Here is a 14,239-nt window from a genome sequence, read left to right on the forward strand (position 1 = left end):
GCATTTATACTCAAGTCAGCCAGAAATCATGCTTAAAAGCTATGAAGCACGGGGACGGCAATTCACTGCCGTCTCACGTACCAGATGCGCTTCCGGGACGGGGACGTGGTGGGGACGGCTTGGGGACGTTTCCGAAACGTTTCAGATAGAGCGGGGATGGCAAAGGTTTTTGGGGACGTGTAGCTAGGTTGTGGAAACGTTTCTGATGTAAATCCAGTATCGATTTTTACATTTATTATGTCATATTTTTGGAAAACAATTGAAAAACAAGGAAACACATCCTTATATAAAGGATTATGGTTACAAAGTTTTAAACTATCTTCTTTTAATCTTAAGCAAACCCTTATTATCTTTTATCTTTTTCATCAATTGTCATTTCTCTACGTCTATGGAAAACACAGAGTATTACAAACTCTGTTTTGCGTTTGCCAATTCTTACGTAAGTGTGTTGTTTAGTTTATATATACTTTTCACGTTCCATGCTTCTCAAGTTATGTACGAATTATGTTACATGTCTTTTATTTTGAGTTTTATGTTTATACATATTTTGTTTTGTCTATATACAATTTTCTAACTTTTTATTTTATATGAGAATTATGATTTGATTATATATATATATATATATTTTTTTTTATTGACGTACCCATGCCGTATCCGTATCCATAAATTTTAAGTTTAGCCGTTTTCCGTCCCCGCCTCCGTTCCCGTATCTGTCCCCGTATCCGTCCCGGTGCAACATAGCTTAAAAGACAAATGGTTAAAGCTGAGTGCTCTCGAGAAAGATTTCGTTCAAAAATTTTGAAGACGTCTTTTCTACTGTCTTATACTTTGATATATTTGGATATTTTCATCAGTAACCATTATGATCCAATATTCATGATATATCGAGATATGTTTTACAAAATACTGAGATGTATTTTTTAGATGTACGTTAAACAATAACCAAGACATGATAATAGTACACTGGACTGGTTGTTGGAGGCGGAATTAACCCTTTCACATTTGGTCCGAGAACCCGATCCATACAATAGGCTCATGAAGGTCCAAGGCTCATGCTGAGCTGAAGATATGGTCCATACCAAACTAATACTTTCAAACTATAGTATAACAGAGCTAGGTCAAAGCATTAAAAACGACTACAAAGGTACCTGATCCTCGTCGGAGATCATGTCGCCATTACGAACCACTCTTGAAGATCTATAAAAGAAAGCAAGGGAAAGAAGATGGGGATTCAAATTATTATAAGCAATTTATATACTTTGGATACATATATATGTTCTGGTTCTTAGACATCTCCAATGTATTCTCTTATTTTTACCTTTAAAATAGAAGAATTCTATTATAGAGACAAGTTTTCTTCCAGTGTGTTTCTATAAAATAGAGAGATTCATATATAGAGTACAATATAGAAAAATACTATTTTTTCCTTTATAAATAAAAGAAAAAATAGTAATCTTTATTTTAGAGATAAAAATAAAGATGAGTCGTAATGATTTTGTCTCTTAATGTTATTATAGAGGTAAAAAAATAGAGAAGAATTGGAGATGCTCTTAGAATTGCTATGTATGTGTACTTGAATTATATTTGTATTATCAATCAGATTTTTTTTTTTCCTACAAAATCATCAATATACGTACTTATTACATGTTTCTTGTCATACACGACATCGAAATCCTAAACCTAATTTTTGAGTGGATTTTGAGATCTATCAGTGGTGCTTTGTAATGACGTTAATTTCCGTTTGAAACATTTTCTTTTTAATCACTCTCTAGAGTTTTTCTCCCACTATCTACAGACTACAGTTGTATAAACTTCGCTTTGAGTTCCTCTCATTAACAAAAGAAATTCCCTCTTTCTCAAAACGGAACTCACTAAATGCTCTTAATGTCAATACATGAATCAAGATGTTTATCCATGAACTCTTAGTTCATTATAGAAATTAAAGCCAAAAGAACTACAAATTAAAAGCCGTAAATGAATCAAGATCCGAATATAACGGCTAAGTTTTTCGTTGTCGGCTCTCAAGAAGCTTGAAAAGATTAGAGAAGAAACTTTAAGAACTAAGGGTATAACAACAACAAAAAAAAAACAAAGAAATCATAAAAAAAATTAGGATCGTTGAAAACAAGCAATATATCTCTCTAACGACGGCAATGCGGTTTGCAGAGAAAGAGACAATCATAAAAACAAAAACCTCCACAATGTTGAGGACATTCCAATCTCTTTCCTCTACATTTCCCTTTTCCCTTGCACTCTGCATATTCTCTTTTCACAAATTCTCCTCTTCCTTCTCTTCCTCCTCCGCGGCCACAAGCCCATTTGTACCATCCTCTACCACCACCTCCTCCTCCTCCCCATCCCCATCCACCACCTCCGCCCCCACCGCCACCACCTCCTCCTCCACCACCACCACCACCACCTCCACCGCCACTTCCTCCTCCTCCACCGCCGCCACCTCCCCATCTATAGCTATTGCTTCCTCCACCATGACTTGATATTTTCTTGTCCTTGAGAACTATTTTGGTGGCTATGTTGCTTTTATCAATGTTGTTGTTGATGTTCTTGACTGTGTCTTGATCAGTGGAATGGACATGCCCACTCTCTAGTTTGTTAGTTTGCAAGATCAGTACGAGGAGAAAGATAACCACCAATGACGAACTTGTCTTCATTTTTCTTGATTTTCCACAAAGTTTGTATTGTTTTCTTTGATTTGATATGACAGCTTCTTCGATTTGGTCCTCTCTTTATAGTCCATTTGTTTTTACCCTTAAATGAAAAAAAAAAAAAAAAAACTTCTCACTGGCAGTTAGGTTTGGTCCTACCCAGAATAATGTTTTGGTCCTACAATAATATTTGTTTTGTCCTGAAGATGAAGAAAAGAAGAGGCTCGTAATAATGTTTTTGTCAACTTATTATGTGTATTCTTTACAAACGTATATTGACATAATTAGTTAGCTCAATACAGAAGGTTTCTTATAAAGACGTAGAAAATATTCCTATATATGATCAACTCTTCCTAGTTAACCAACAAAAAAAAACTAATTATTAAGTGATTATATACACAAAGAAGAAGAAGAGAGATCCCTTAGGTAACACTACTAGTGGTGGTACCAACCAATCAATACTCTGTCTTCTCCTTCAATGAACATCTTTCTTCTTCTTCTTCTTCTTTTTTGTCAACAATACAAAAAGAAAACTTAGGCAATGATGCCACTAACGCATTATATTCAATCAAACTTTTTTTGCAAGTTGGTATTTGTGGAGTATTTGGTACGGTTATTTATACTTACCTTGAAAGTTATCCAATTTCATTTCATCTACTTAGTCATGAAACTGGTCCACCGTTTATCTCCCACTAAGAGTTTCATTGTATATAATCAATTTGATCTTTTACGAATTGTTTAATAGATACCCAGATGAACTATGAATGGCTTGCTCACAAAATACATTTACTTGCATACCACAAGATTATCCTCCTTAAACCAATCCTTTTCAATAATTCAAGATTGATAACCAATGTTTTGTAATAAAAATGGATTCTGAAAACTTAAAACTCTCCATCTATTTCAAATTTCATATAACACAATCAATGTCTAAAACCTCATAAAACCAACTTTGACTCATTCCAACAGTAAAAAATACAAAGTAAGTAAAACAAGAGAGCAGAGCTTAGAATCACCAAACATGAACCTAAAGAGTATGAAGAAGAATGAACTTCGATTGGTTGATTTTAAAACTTCAGTAACGGCGGCCTCCACAGTTAGCGAGCCGAGCAGATGGGCACTCGTAAGCCATATGTCCTCGGCCACCACAGCTGTGCCATCTTATCATAGAACCAGCACCTTCTCTTCCCTTTACTCAATCCATCTCTGTCAGAGTAACTGCTGTCCCCTTTTGGGCATTGTCTGACAACATGTCCCGAGATGCTGCAAATGTTACAGACTGGATCGTTCTAGCAATCACGAGCTAAGTGACATGACGTCCAGCAGTTTTTGCATGCCTTGTCGTTCGTGCAGTCCGCAGCGAGATGCCCCGGTTTGAAGAACTTGTTGCACAGCCTCCAGTCCCCTAAACGAGAAACCGAATTAGGATAATCTCTAACAATAATTGCGACGATAACATCATCGCAGTAGTAGATGATAACTTCATCCCCAAAGTATGTATGGAAGCAAAGAGTTAAACTAAAACCAACCTAACGCTATCAACTCAGGTAAAGAACACAACAAACACGGAGACTAATCATATCATCTTGGTAACAAGTAGAAGAGAGAGAAGAAGGAATGAGAGTTGAGAAGTTGTTAAGCAAGTCCAAGTCATAAGCACGTAGTATTGTGGCTGCATTGACAGCTAGGCATTACCAACAGTGTGATTACTACTACACAAAGGCTCGAGCCAAAAATGACCTGAAAGCACGATGTGTCTCATGCTTCCTTCTACAAGGAGCATCGCTGCGAGAAACTTGTTCAGATATCCCTTCCATAGAGTTTTGTTTCTGGGCTGGGCTTATTACGTGGGCCGAGCTATGAATTTATCTGAAATGGCCGAATTGCACATATAAAAACTAAAAAACACCTCCGTTGCCGGCACTCGAACCCGGGTCTCTCGGGTGAGAGCCGAGTATCCTGACCAGCTAGACTACAACGGATTTGTGGTTTATGTGAACAAGTTGCGCATATTAATTACTTATCTACTTTTAACTTTAAGTTCTACCATAGTATAAAATGGCGCTAGTGTAGGTAAACACAAACCCTATAGCATAACAATATAAATCTTGAATAAATTCCCAATATGATAGAACACATCAATATTGTGTGGTTTGGACATACAATTGTAATAAGGTTAAATTGTTTTGAAGGGGTGAAAATGCAATTAATGTGATGTGTGTACCTACTTTTGTTCATAATAAAATCGAACACTGTATAGGGTTTATGTATTAGTTAGCAAAAACTTGTTACTTTTGACCCAAATTTTTTTTGCTAAATTACTATATTGAGGGGAAATATTAGTCTTGTAGTAAGAGGGTAGAGAAAAATAGAAAGCAAAAAAAGAGAGAGGGAGTGAAATGGTTAGTTGGTGAAATATAGATTTTTTTTTTGTTATAGGTTCAAATTTTCCTTGTTATAAATTGCATGTTTTTAGAATGTATAGTTTATTTCTAGTCAAATATCTTTCTCATAACGTTTATTTCAAACATATAAAATTATCTTTGGTAGTCTAAGTCACATTTTATAATATTAAAAATAAACAACAAAAATGGCATATTGGCCAAAGTTGAGGTATGGTTAGTTGTGTCTTGTAAATTCGCTTTAAAATATACATGATGGTCCTATGTGTTTTCAGTTTATGCCAACTACTTCGCTGTTGTGACTACAAGAAATATTGGTTTTGATAGCAGTAGAGAATAGCGTTTTTTGTCTTTATGCTATGGTTGACATAACCGTTAGTTTTAGATAGCGTTTGTATATTTTGAAACGCTATGATAACGTAGTATATTTGGAAACGTTATGATAGCGGATGTTTAATAGCAAAATAATTAAAATGCTATGTTTGGTTTATCTAATCCCTAAACCCTAAACTCCAAGTATAAACCTTAAAAATCTTATGTTCTCACACTATAACTTCAAATCTTGAATTTTAACTCAAATTTATTCTTTTTAAGTTTAATATATAACTTCCAAATACACAAACCTTAATTCCTCAATCAAACTCTATACCCTAAATCCTAACATGAAACATATATAAACCATACATCCAATACATATAAATTTCAAATCTAAAATTTTATTAATCTAACAAATTATAAATCTAAATCTTAATCACAAATCCTTATATAGTAACTATAACCCTTGTACTTTCAAAATTTTTAACCCTAAAATCATAACACAAAACACTTTACACAAACTAATTATAAAAACCCCATTATGCAGTTTTTGAAAATCATATAACCACAAAAATCTAATCAAAATTTATATTCATATGTTAAATTACAATATATAATCTTTACATTTAGGCAATTTATAAAACAATTAAAAAGAAATCTAAAAACAATTTTAGTGCTTCTTTTTATGACCATTGATTGATTCTAATCTAAGGGCTGAAATTATTCTTTTGTCTATCTCAAACCTTCTCTGTCATTGGTTAATTTTTTTCTAAAAGATCAGAGTTCTTAGCCATTGATGCAACGTAATCCAAAGGCCACAATTTAGTCTCTCTTTCTCACTTATCTTCTCCTATACGACTTTTTATTTTTCTTTCTTCAGCGACAACATCGAAGATGAACCCAATGAGGGCAAAGCACCTGGTTGTTGGACCACCATCGAAGAAGAGACGACGGCACCGGTCTGAGTTCGTCGCTGTCGTCACCGGTCTCGAACTCGGAGGGAGCATGGTGGTGCTTAGTAGCGAGGGTGATTTCTGAAACGGCGGCGGAGAGAGGAGGCGTGAAGAGTTCGAGGTGGTGATGAAGTTTTGTCAAAGCAAAGCCCTCGCATCATCGCAGTGCTCATCCTCTTGTCCAGTGACGTTTTAAAACTCCTGAAGCAGGTTCGGTTGTTGTGACTCTCTCTCTCAGCATCTGTGTTTTCTTAATTTTGGGTATTAATTTTTAGGGTTTTCAGATCTGTTTATCCATGTCAGTTATGATTCCTTTTTTTTTTTGGAAAGCCAATGTCAGGATTACACAGGTGAAGTTTGGATTGTTCTTTTAAGATGTATCCTCGGATTTGATTAGTGAATCACGTGTTCTGTTCTGAGACTTTCATTTGATTCTTAAGATGGCAAAGGAAGCTAGCGGTGGTGGTGGAGGTGAAGCCGAGCAAGAAGAAGAAGAGAGGTGGAGAAAGAGAGATGACAAAGACACAAAAGGAAGAAGAGGATGCGGCGAGGTGGATGGGAGAAGATTAGATTTAGGTTTATTTTTTAATCTGTGTTTAGGCTTCTTTTTAATTTTGGGTTTTGTTTTTGTAATACAATTTTAATTAATAAATTAATTTTAATTATAAATCAATTTTAATTTATAAATTGCTATTTTGATATATATTTTTTAATTTTTTTTTATTATTTAATAAGATAATAATAACGAAAAAGAAACGCTATAAAAAAATATTTAATTGCATACATAAAAGCGCTATAATATATAACAATAAGATAGCAGTGCAAAAAACCGCTATCTAATGTGCCTGACCTACTATAACGGGCGATGATACAGCGCTTCATAAACCGCTATCGTATCGTTAGATAGCGTTTTTCGTCCGCTAATAAAAGTCTTTTTTCTTGTAGTGTGGACCTAACAGAATTAGAATAGTTTCTACAAAAAAATGAAAAAATAAATAAAAAAGTTTCAGTTGTGACTGACCAATCTCGTTGATGGAATGGAATATATATGTATGAAGTTTGGTTTCATTCTAAGAAGAGATTCGAAAATAAATGAAAAAAATAAAAATAAAAGTTTCAGTTGTGACTGACCAATCTCGTCACATTTCAATGCATTTACTTATAAACGTATTTATTTACCTAAAAGCAAATAACAATTTTATGTCGGTCGAAAATGCGGTGAAATAGATTTGACGATGAAGACGAATTTACACACCATAAAAATTCAAGAAAAGAAAATAAGGCTGGCATTTGTTGGATGAATCCCAGATATTAAATATCGAGGAGCCGTAACGAGTTCTAGTAAGACACCATTAAGTCCTTATCGATCTCCTTATTTACAACCTGTCTTTATTTTTAACCATCATCCTCAACCACATGCTGCTGTGTTTGCTAACTGTTCATCGATCAGGCTCGTTGTTATTGCACAAACAACAAACCCGTCACGGCTTACGACTTTTTTTGTCTCTCGCTCTCGTCTACTAATTAATTTTTCCCAAGAATTTACGCGTGATTTTGTTTTCTTTCTAGATTTTTTTTCGACATTGTATATGTAGTAAATGAATTATGAACGCAGACAAATTATGCTACTATTTTCTAAAGTTATTGTACGTAACTGTATGTGGGCATGCATTTTGGAATTTACGAATCTCTTTCTGTTATTTTGGTCTCTCAGCCAGAACTTAAACTTTCAAGTCATAATATATATATGTATATATGTTAACACAATTTTAAAACTTAGCCAGATTTTTATTATGGACTCAGAGTACGAAAGAACCACGTAAGTATAAATAATAGCCTCTGCGGATAGTAAGAGCAGGATTATTTAGGGGTGGGTTCCACCACAAAAGAAGAAGAACCGACCCCAAAGACGCTAGATATGGCGATGATGCTTGAGCTATTTCGCAGACCCCGCTGATACATGGCAGTTTGCGATTGAATCATTTTTATTTTTTTTTTTAAATCAGAAAAAACCAAAGCAAAAAAAAGTTAAACATCCCACTTTGGGTGTTATGGTTAATGATGCTCTTAGAGCATCTTTAATCCTAAGAGTCCATTAGAGGTTTTAATTTTTTTTTTCTCTTTTGTCCAATTTAAAAAAAAAAAAATTTAAGTATAATCAATTGCGAATCGCTATTAGTGGAATCCGTAAATAGTACAAGAACTACATCAAACTCGCCTCTTAGAGAAGATTAAAAAAGGTGAGTTTTAGTTTTTTGTGGGGTTTACACTCTTTAAAAGTCAGGGTTAAAAGTGCTCTTAGCGAAGTAAATTTGTAAATTAAATATTTGGAGTTAGAGGGGCTACTACTGCAACTTGGACCTGTATTTAATTATCAATACTTTAATATTTCTATCTAATTTATTTTAACCTACAGGCTACAGCATAAATTACTGATTTAATTGCTAACTTTTAACCTTATGCGAAAAATGATTTACTTACTTTTAATAAATGGACCACGTACGTTACCAAACAAACATGAGATCTTAACTACTTCCTATACTGATTAAAATAAGGAAATTACTAAACACCTCAACGTTTAGTTTACTTAAGAACTAAGATGGTGGAAGACATATAAATTAGTATAATACTAAGTTTTAAATCTATTGTGTTTTTAAAACAAAACGGAAAAGTGTGAAATCGAAACTTTAATTCTTACTCTTGAAATTTTAAAAAATTTATTAATTAAGAAAAATTGTATTTAGATTGCTAATGGTAGAGGGAGAAAGCGTAGTATGTAATTAGGAAGGCATGTCTGACACTTGAAACAGTTGGAGAGTCCAAGTTTGATTACTACAAGTTTGTGGTCCCGAACATCGACCCCTTTCCTCTGCTTCTTCAGTTCTTTGTTTTTTATAATATAAAGATCCATTGTATATGGTTTTCCAAGTGGACAAAAGTTCGGTTATACGCAGTGGCGAATCTAGATAGGTTTTGGGTGGGCAGCTGCCCCTCATGATTTTGTGAAAGTAAGTGTAATTGTTCAAAGATTTTTTATGTTGCCTTTTGATATGTTATATACTTATATACTCTTCCGCCCCGGATGAGAATGCACCACCACTGGTTATAATACGTGTTACGTTAGCACTTGGAGGATTATCATTTTTCTAATCGTAATTCTCTCGTTCTATAAATATTTTTGTATATTATTACCCACTAGTAGCTCATTAGGTACTACAACAAGACTCCTTTTATGCTTACGAAGATTCAGCTTTCATGACTTCTTTTATTCTTCTAGATTCACCGGTTCAGTAACCACGATTGTGGTACGCTTCTGTACTTTTCTTCCTAATTGCAGAAATATACAGAAAAGATGTGTGAATTTTCAAATTTAATTTCTTATAATTAAATGATAATTCCTACCTATCATCTTTTGACCCACAAAACTAACCAAAAAGGAAATTCCTTCGTGACATCCCCAATCGTAGATGACCGGAAATGGCACGATCGAGGTTTTTCGATGGTCGATCTGAGGTTTTCAGAATACTTCCGATCGTTTTAGACCAACAACCAAAAAACACCAATGTTCCGATCAGATATCATCTAGGCTTTTCAATTCGAAAAAGCAAAACTCGATAGTTAGTTCGTCCGGACAAAGACTAATATCATATGGAACCCGTACTTTAAAAACTATCTTTATATATCATTCAAAAACATCTTACAAAATTTGCTATAAATTACCTCGAAGTTTTCGGTTAAAAAACTTTATACGAAGATATATTAAACGGCTTTGCAAGGATAATAAAACTACCGCTGGCTAATGTTGTTCTTTCATGTCCTAGAGTAAGGTATCCCGTCTACTGGTTACATGCATCACAAATGAGTCATGAATAAATAACTGGTAATTATCAAATAATCATAGCCAATACGGAATAATTTCCGTTTTCAATTATAATAAGTTTATTTTAGTCGGTCTTAATACCAAAGATGGCTTGCTGATTGAAAATAAAACGTACTAACCCTAAAAAAGCAATATTTGTGTAAGACGTATATAGTAATGAGTAATGACATTTGACGATATTTTGAAAGTTTTCGAAAGGAAAAATGATTGTTCACTATATGAATTATTGGTCATCACATGGCTAACCATATAAACTAAACAAATGTATACTTACCTATACGAAGTATATATTATACATGACAACATCTCTCAACTTTATGATGTTATGTAGTTAAGATCACGAATTTAATTTCGTATCCAAAAAATAATGTGTATGTCATAGACTATTTAAATCTCTCGCTACATCAATTAAAATGTGACGTACCTGACGGTAATTTACCTAAACTAGATTTTGGTCCCTGTTTTAAAAGCGTAAAAATATTTTTAACAAAATCTAATTTACAAAATCAATATGTTTATAAATTTTGATAAGTAGTGTTTCAACATTTTTATTTTAGTATATTTGAAAACAATATAATTATATTATTTATATTTATAATTTAATGTAGTTTTTAATTCTTTTAATCTGTTTTGGTATGATTTTTTAATAAAATTTATGTAATTCATTTGATTAATTGTGTGATATATACTTATTTGATAAACACATTTACTATAAAACTTCTTTGATGTCAACTTATTGACTCTAACATTTTACTTGTTTAATATGAAATTATTAAGTAAATGAATTATTTTATATATTTTTTCATAAACAAAAATTTCACTCATTTAAACTTAGTAAACCTTTCATATTACATTCTTAGTTTTTGATTATTTTTATTCTTAAAAGTAAATAATTTATAATTATATACGCAAGATTATGTTTGGTTTAAGTTGACATCAAATAATTTTTATAATTAAAAAAATATGAAAGAAGTATATATCACACTATTAATCAAACGAATTACAAATTGTTGAGTAAAAGTTCATAACAAAACAGATTAAATAATTAAAAAAACAGATTAATATAAATAAAAATAATAGAATTATAAAGTTTTAAAAGACACTAAAATAAAATGTTAAAACACTAAAATAAAATGTTAAAACACTAAAATAAAAATGTTAAAACATTACTTATTAAAAGTTCATAACAAAATAGATTAATATAAATAAAAATAATACCATTATATAGTTAAAACATATTGATTTTGTAAATTTTATTTTGTTAAAAATATTCTTACGCTTTTAAAATATGGGTCAAAATCTAATTTTAGTTAAATTATAGTCGGATTGGTCATATTTTAATTGTGGAAACAAGATATTTAAACGATCTCTAACATCCACAAATGAATAATGAAATTAAACTCGTGATGTTAGCTACATAACATCATAAAATTGAGGGATGTTGTCATGCATAACATATACTTCGTGTGGTTAGGTATACATTAGTTTAGTTTGAATTGTTAGTTATGTGGTGACCAATACTTCATGTATCTAGCGATCATTTCTCTTTTTAAAAACATAAGCTGTATTTTCCCAGAAGTAGCACAAATCTCTAATTCGCATTTGATACTATTGAAACAACACCTCTTAACCAATTACTTCCTTTATAATCTCCATAAAAGTTATATGTTACTGTTTGACAACGTGCATGAAGTAACACGTTGTGTGATACTCCTTTGAGGCTTTGAGTATTGAATAAACAACTTGAATAAAATCATAGAAGCCCCTACGCTCGATGAAATTGGGACAGCTAAATGGGTAAATGTGTCAAGATAACACGTAAAGGGGAGACAATAACAAATTTTAATAAAACCCGTATCAACCTCGAAGGATGAAAATGAAACAAACCCTAATTAATTAAAAAAATCATCGAGCATTATCAGTAGTTGGATATTCAAATAGTTTCCAACCACGAAACGTGAAAGGAAGATCAATATCAGACCGTCCGTTTAATAGATTCCACACATACTAGCACGTCTTCCTTTGGAATTACCTTTCACATTTTTTTTTTTTGAACTTACCTTTCACATTTTTTGAGCTAGTGAAAATGTATATAAATAACTAAATTACGACACCATTTTTGCGTTTTATAAGAAAATATCATTAATTGTCTCTTGCAATCTCTACATATTATCAGTTCTGCAAACAAATTAAATGTGTATCACCTTAATGCACAACAAATGGTTATCCGTAGCAAGCACGCAATTTCATAGTCAGACAACAAACACATCACAATCTCCCTCTCTCTATGTATATATATATATATATACATCACACATGTGGGTGTACATCAATTCGTGTATATATGCTTTAAAATCCGTATATTCATTTTGATCTTTATAGAAAAAATCCCACTCGCCATATATAGTCCCTCAATAAATACCCCCAACCACATTCCATAAGCCCTCCCTCACTCTATTCACACTCACCCTTCATTGTAAAAGCAACAAACAGGGAAGATTTTCAAACTAAAATCACGTACAAACATTTCATTTAGGAAGAACTTGAAAATTATGGCGATGAAAAAAACAAGCAAGCTAACACAAACGGCAATGATCAAGCAAATCTTGAAGAGATGCTCGAGTTTGGGGAAGAGGCAGAGTAATGTGTACAGCGAAGATGAAAACGGACAACCTCTTGACGTACCTAAAGGACATTTCGTCGTCTACGTTGGAGAGAATCGAGTCAGGTACGTTGTACCCATTTCGTTTTTGACCCGACCCGAATTTCAGCTTCTTCTCCAACAAGCAGAGGAAGAGTTTGGTTTCGAGCACGACATGGGTCTCACTATCCCTTGTAAAGAAGTCGTTTTCCGATCTCTCACGTCTATGCTCCGATGAACATATCTTTTAGGGTTTTGCTTCTTTTTCTTAAATAATACATTTCAAATCGTTAGTTAGGATGACAGAGGAAGCTGCTAAGTAAATGCTTCTCTGTTTTAGCAAAAATAAGTTTTATTTGTTTTGGCTAATATGGGTTTAGAGTTGTAACTTGTAAGAGTGAGACCTAACCCTTATTTAGAGAACCCCAATGAGAATGATTTATTATTTTTGGTTATTTTCTCAGATTTGTAGAAACCCAAAAACAAAACAAATTTCTGGAGAAGATCACTCTCACGGTTTTGTGGTTGATGAATGTGTACCCTGTGAGAAAGGTTTTTAATATTTAATGAATGAGACTTAAAATTATCAGGCTTCAGGTTTTATTGGTGTGGTTATTTTTGCATACATTAATGAATCTTCGTGTAATCTCATATACATTATTTGAGAAGTGATTTTGCCATGTGTTATCACTACAATAATTTTGAAAGAAAAATGATGGCATAGCTTGAACATATTTGTGACATGAATATTTACATTTGATGCAGATTTATATTTTTGTTAAATTTTTTAGAATATGATGAGAAATCATTAATATAACAATAAATCATGTAATACTCTATCCGTTTCATAAAGAATGTCATTTTACATTTTTCACATAGATTAAAAAATGATTGAAATGCATTAAAGTTCTTATTAATTACATATATTCAGCCAATATTATTTGAGATAAATGAAATTATGTATAAAATCAATGCATTTGTAATTAATTTAAGCTGAAAGTTGCATTGAAATTCTAAAATAACACTCTTTTTGTAACAAAAAAAATGCTAAAGTGACATTTAATATGAAACAGAGGGAGTAGTAGAAATAAAAATATTTCAATATTTTTTTTACAAAATTCGAAATATTATTTATTTATGTTTTTATAATTATATAACTTTATTACTAAAATTTTTTTTCCAAATTTTATGCAGTTTTTTATAACATTGAAATTTTCTAATCCCAATACCATTAGTTTTTAATATCTACAAATTTTAGAAATATTATTTATTTTTCGTTTTGATAGTTATATAACTAACAAAATTTTCTCTTAATTTTATAGAATTCGATATAATATATTTTAACCAAAAGAAATAGATTAAAAATCTTTCTAAAGATTATAATT

The 14,239-nt window shown here is 32.2% G+C and overlaps 2 protein-coding genes and 1 non-coding gene across 7 annotated transcripts; 1 reads left to right on the plus strand and 2 right to left on the minus strand.

The window, feature by feature from the left end:
* Positions 1-2,037: 2,037 nt before the first annotated feature.
* Positions 2,038-4,419, minus strand: LOC103852960 (glycine-rich RNA-binding protein 2). The gene is made up of 2 exons (XM_033285636.1): positions 4,193-4,419; positions 2,038-4,068 (listed from the first exon to the last, which is right to left on the minus strand). The coding sequence occupies exon 2, from the start codon at positions 2,667-2,669 to the stop codon at positions 2,142-2,144; it is 528 nt and encodes a 175-aa protein (XP_033141527.1). The 5' UTR covers positions 2,670-4,068; positions 4,193-4,419; the 3' UTR covers positions 2,038-2,141.
* Positions 4,420-4,572: 153 nt separating this feature from the next.
* On the minus strand, positions 4,573-4,645 carry TRNAE-CUC. Its single transcript has one exon. It is a non-coding gene; the product is annotated as a tRNA-Glu (tRNA).
* A 1,656-nt stretch (positions 4,646-6,301) lies between these two features.
* LOC103852961 (auxin-responsive protein SAUR50-like) lies at positions 6,302-13,899 on the plus strand. 5 transcript variants are annotated; one of them, XM_033285640.1, is made up of 3 exons: positions 6,302-6,543; positions 6,664-6,683; positions 6,774-13,899. In XM_033285640.1, exon 3 carries the CDS (start codon positions 12,766-12,768, stop codon positions 13,090-13,092), a length of 327 nt encoding a protein of 108 aa, XP_033141531.1. In that variant the 5' UTR covers positions 6,302-6,543; positions 6,664-6,683; positions 6,774-12,765; the 3' UTR covers positions 13,093-13,899. The 5 variants fall into 5 exon arrangements, with proteins under 5 accessions (XP_033141531.1, XP_033141529.1, XP_033141530.1 ...); XM_033285639.1 differs by having other exon boundaries at positions 6,303-6,543; positions 6,618-6,683; XM_033285641.1 differs by having other exon boundaries at positions 6,316-6,543; positions 6,674-6,683.
* Positions 13,900-14,239: the final 340 nt, after the last annotated feature.

This window comes from Brassica rapa, chromosome A02 (assembly GCF_000309985.2).
Source record: "Brassica rapa cultivar Chiifu-401-42 chromosome A02, CAAS_Brap_v3.01, whole genome shotgun sequence".
Classification (NCBI taxonomy): domain Eukaryota; kingdom Viridiplantae; phylum Streptophyta; class Magnoliopsida; order Brassicales; family Brassicaceae; genus Brassica; species Brassica rapa.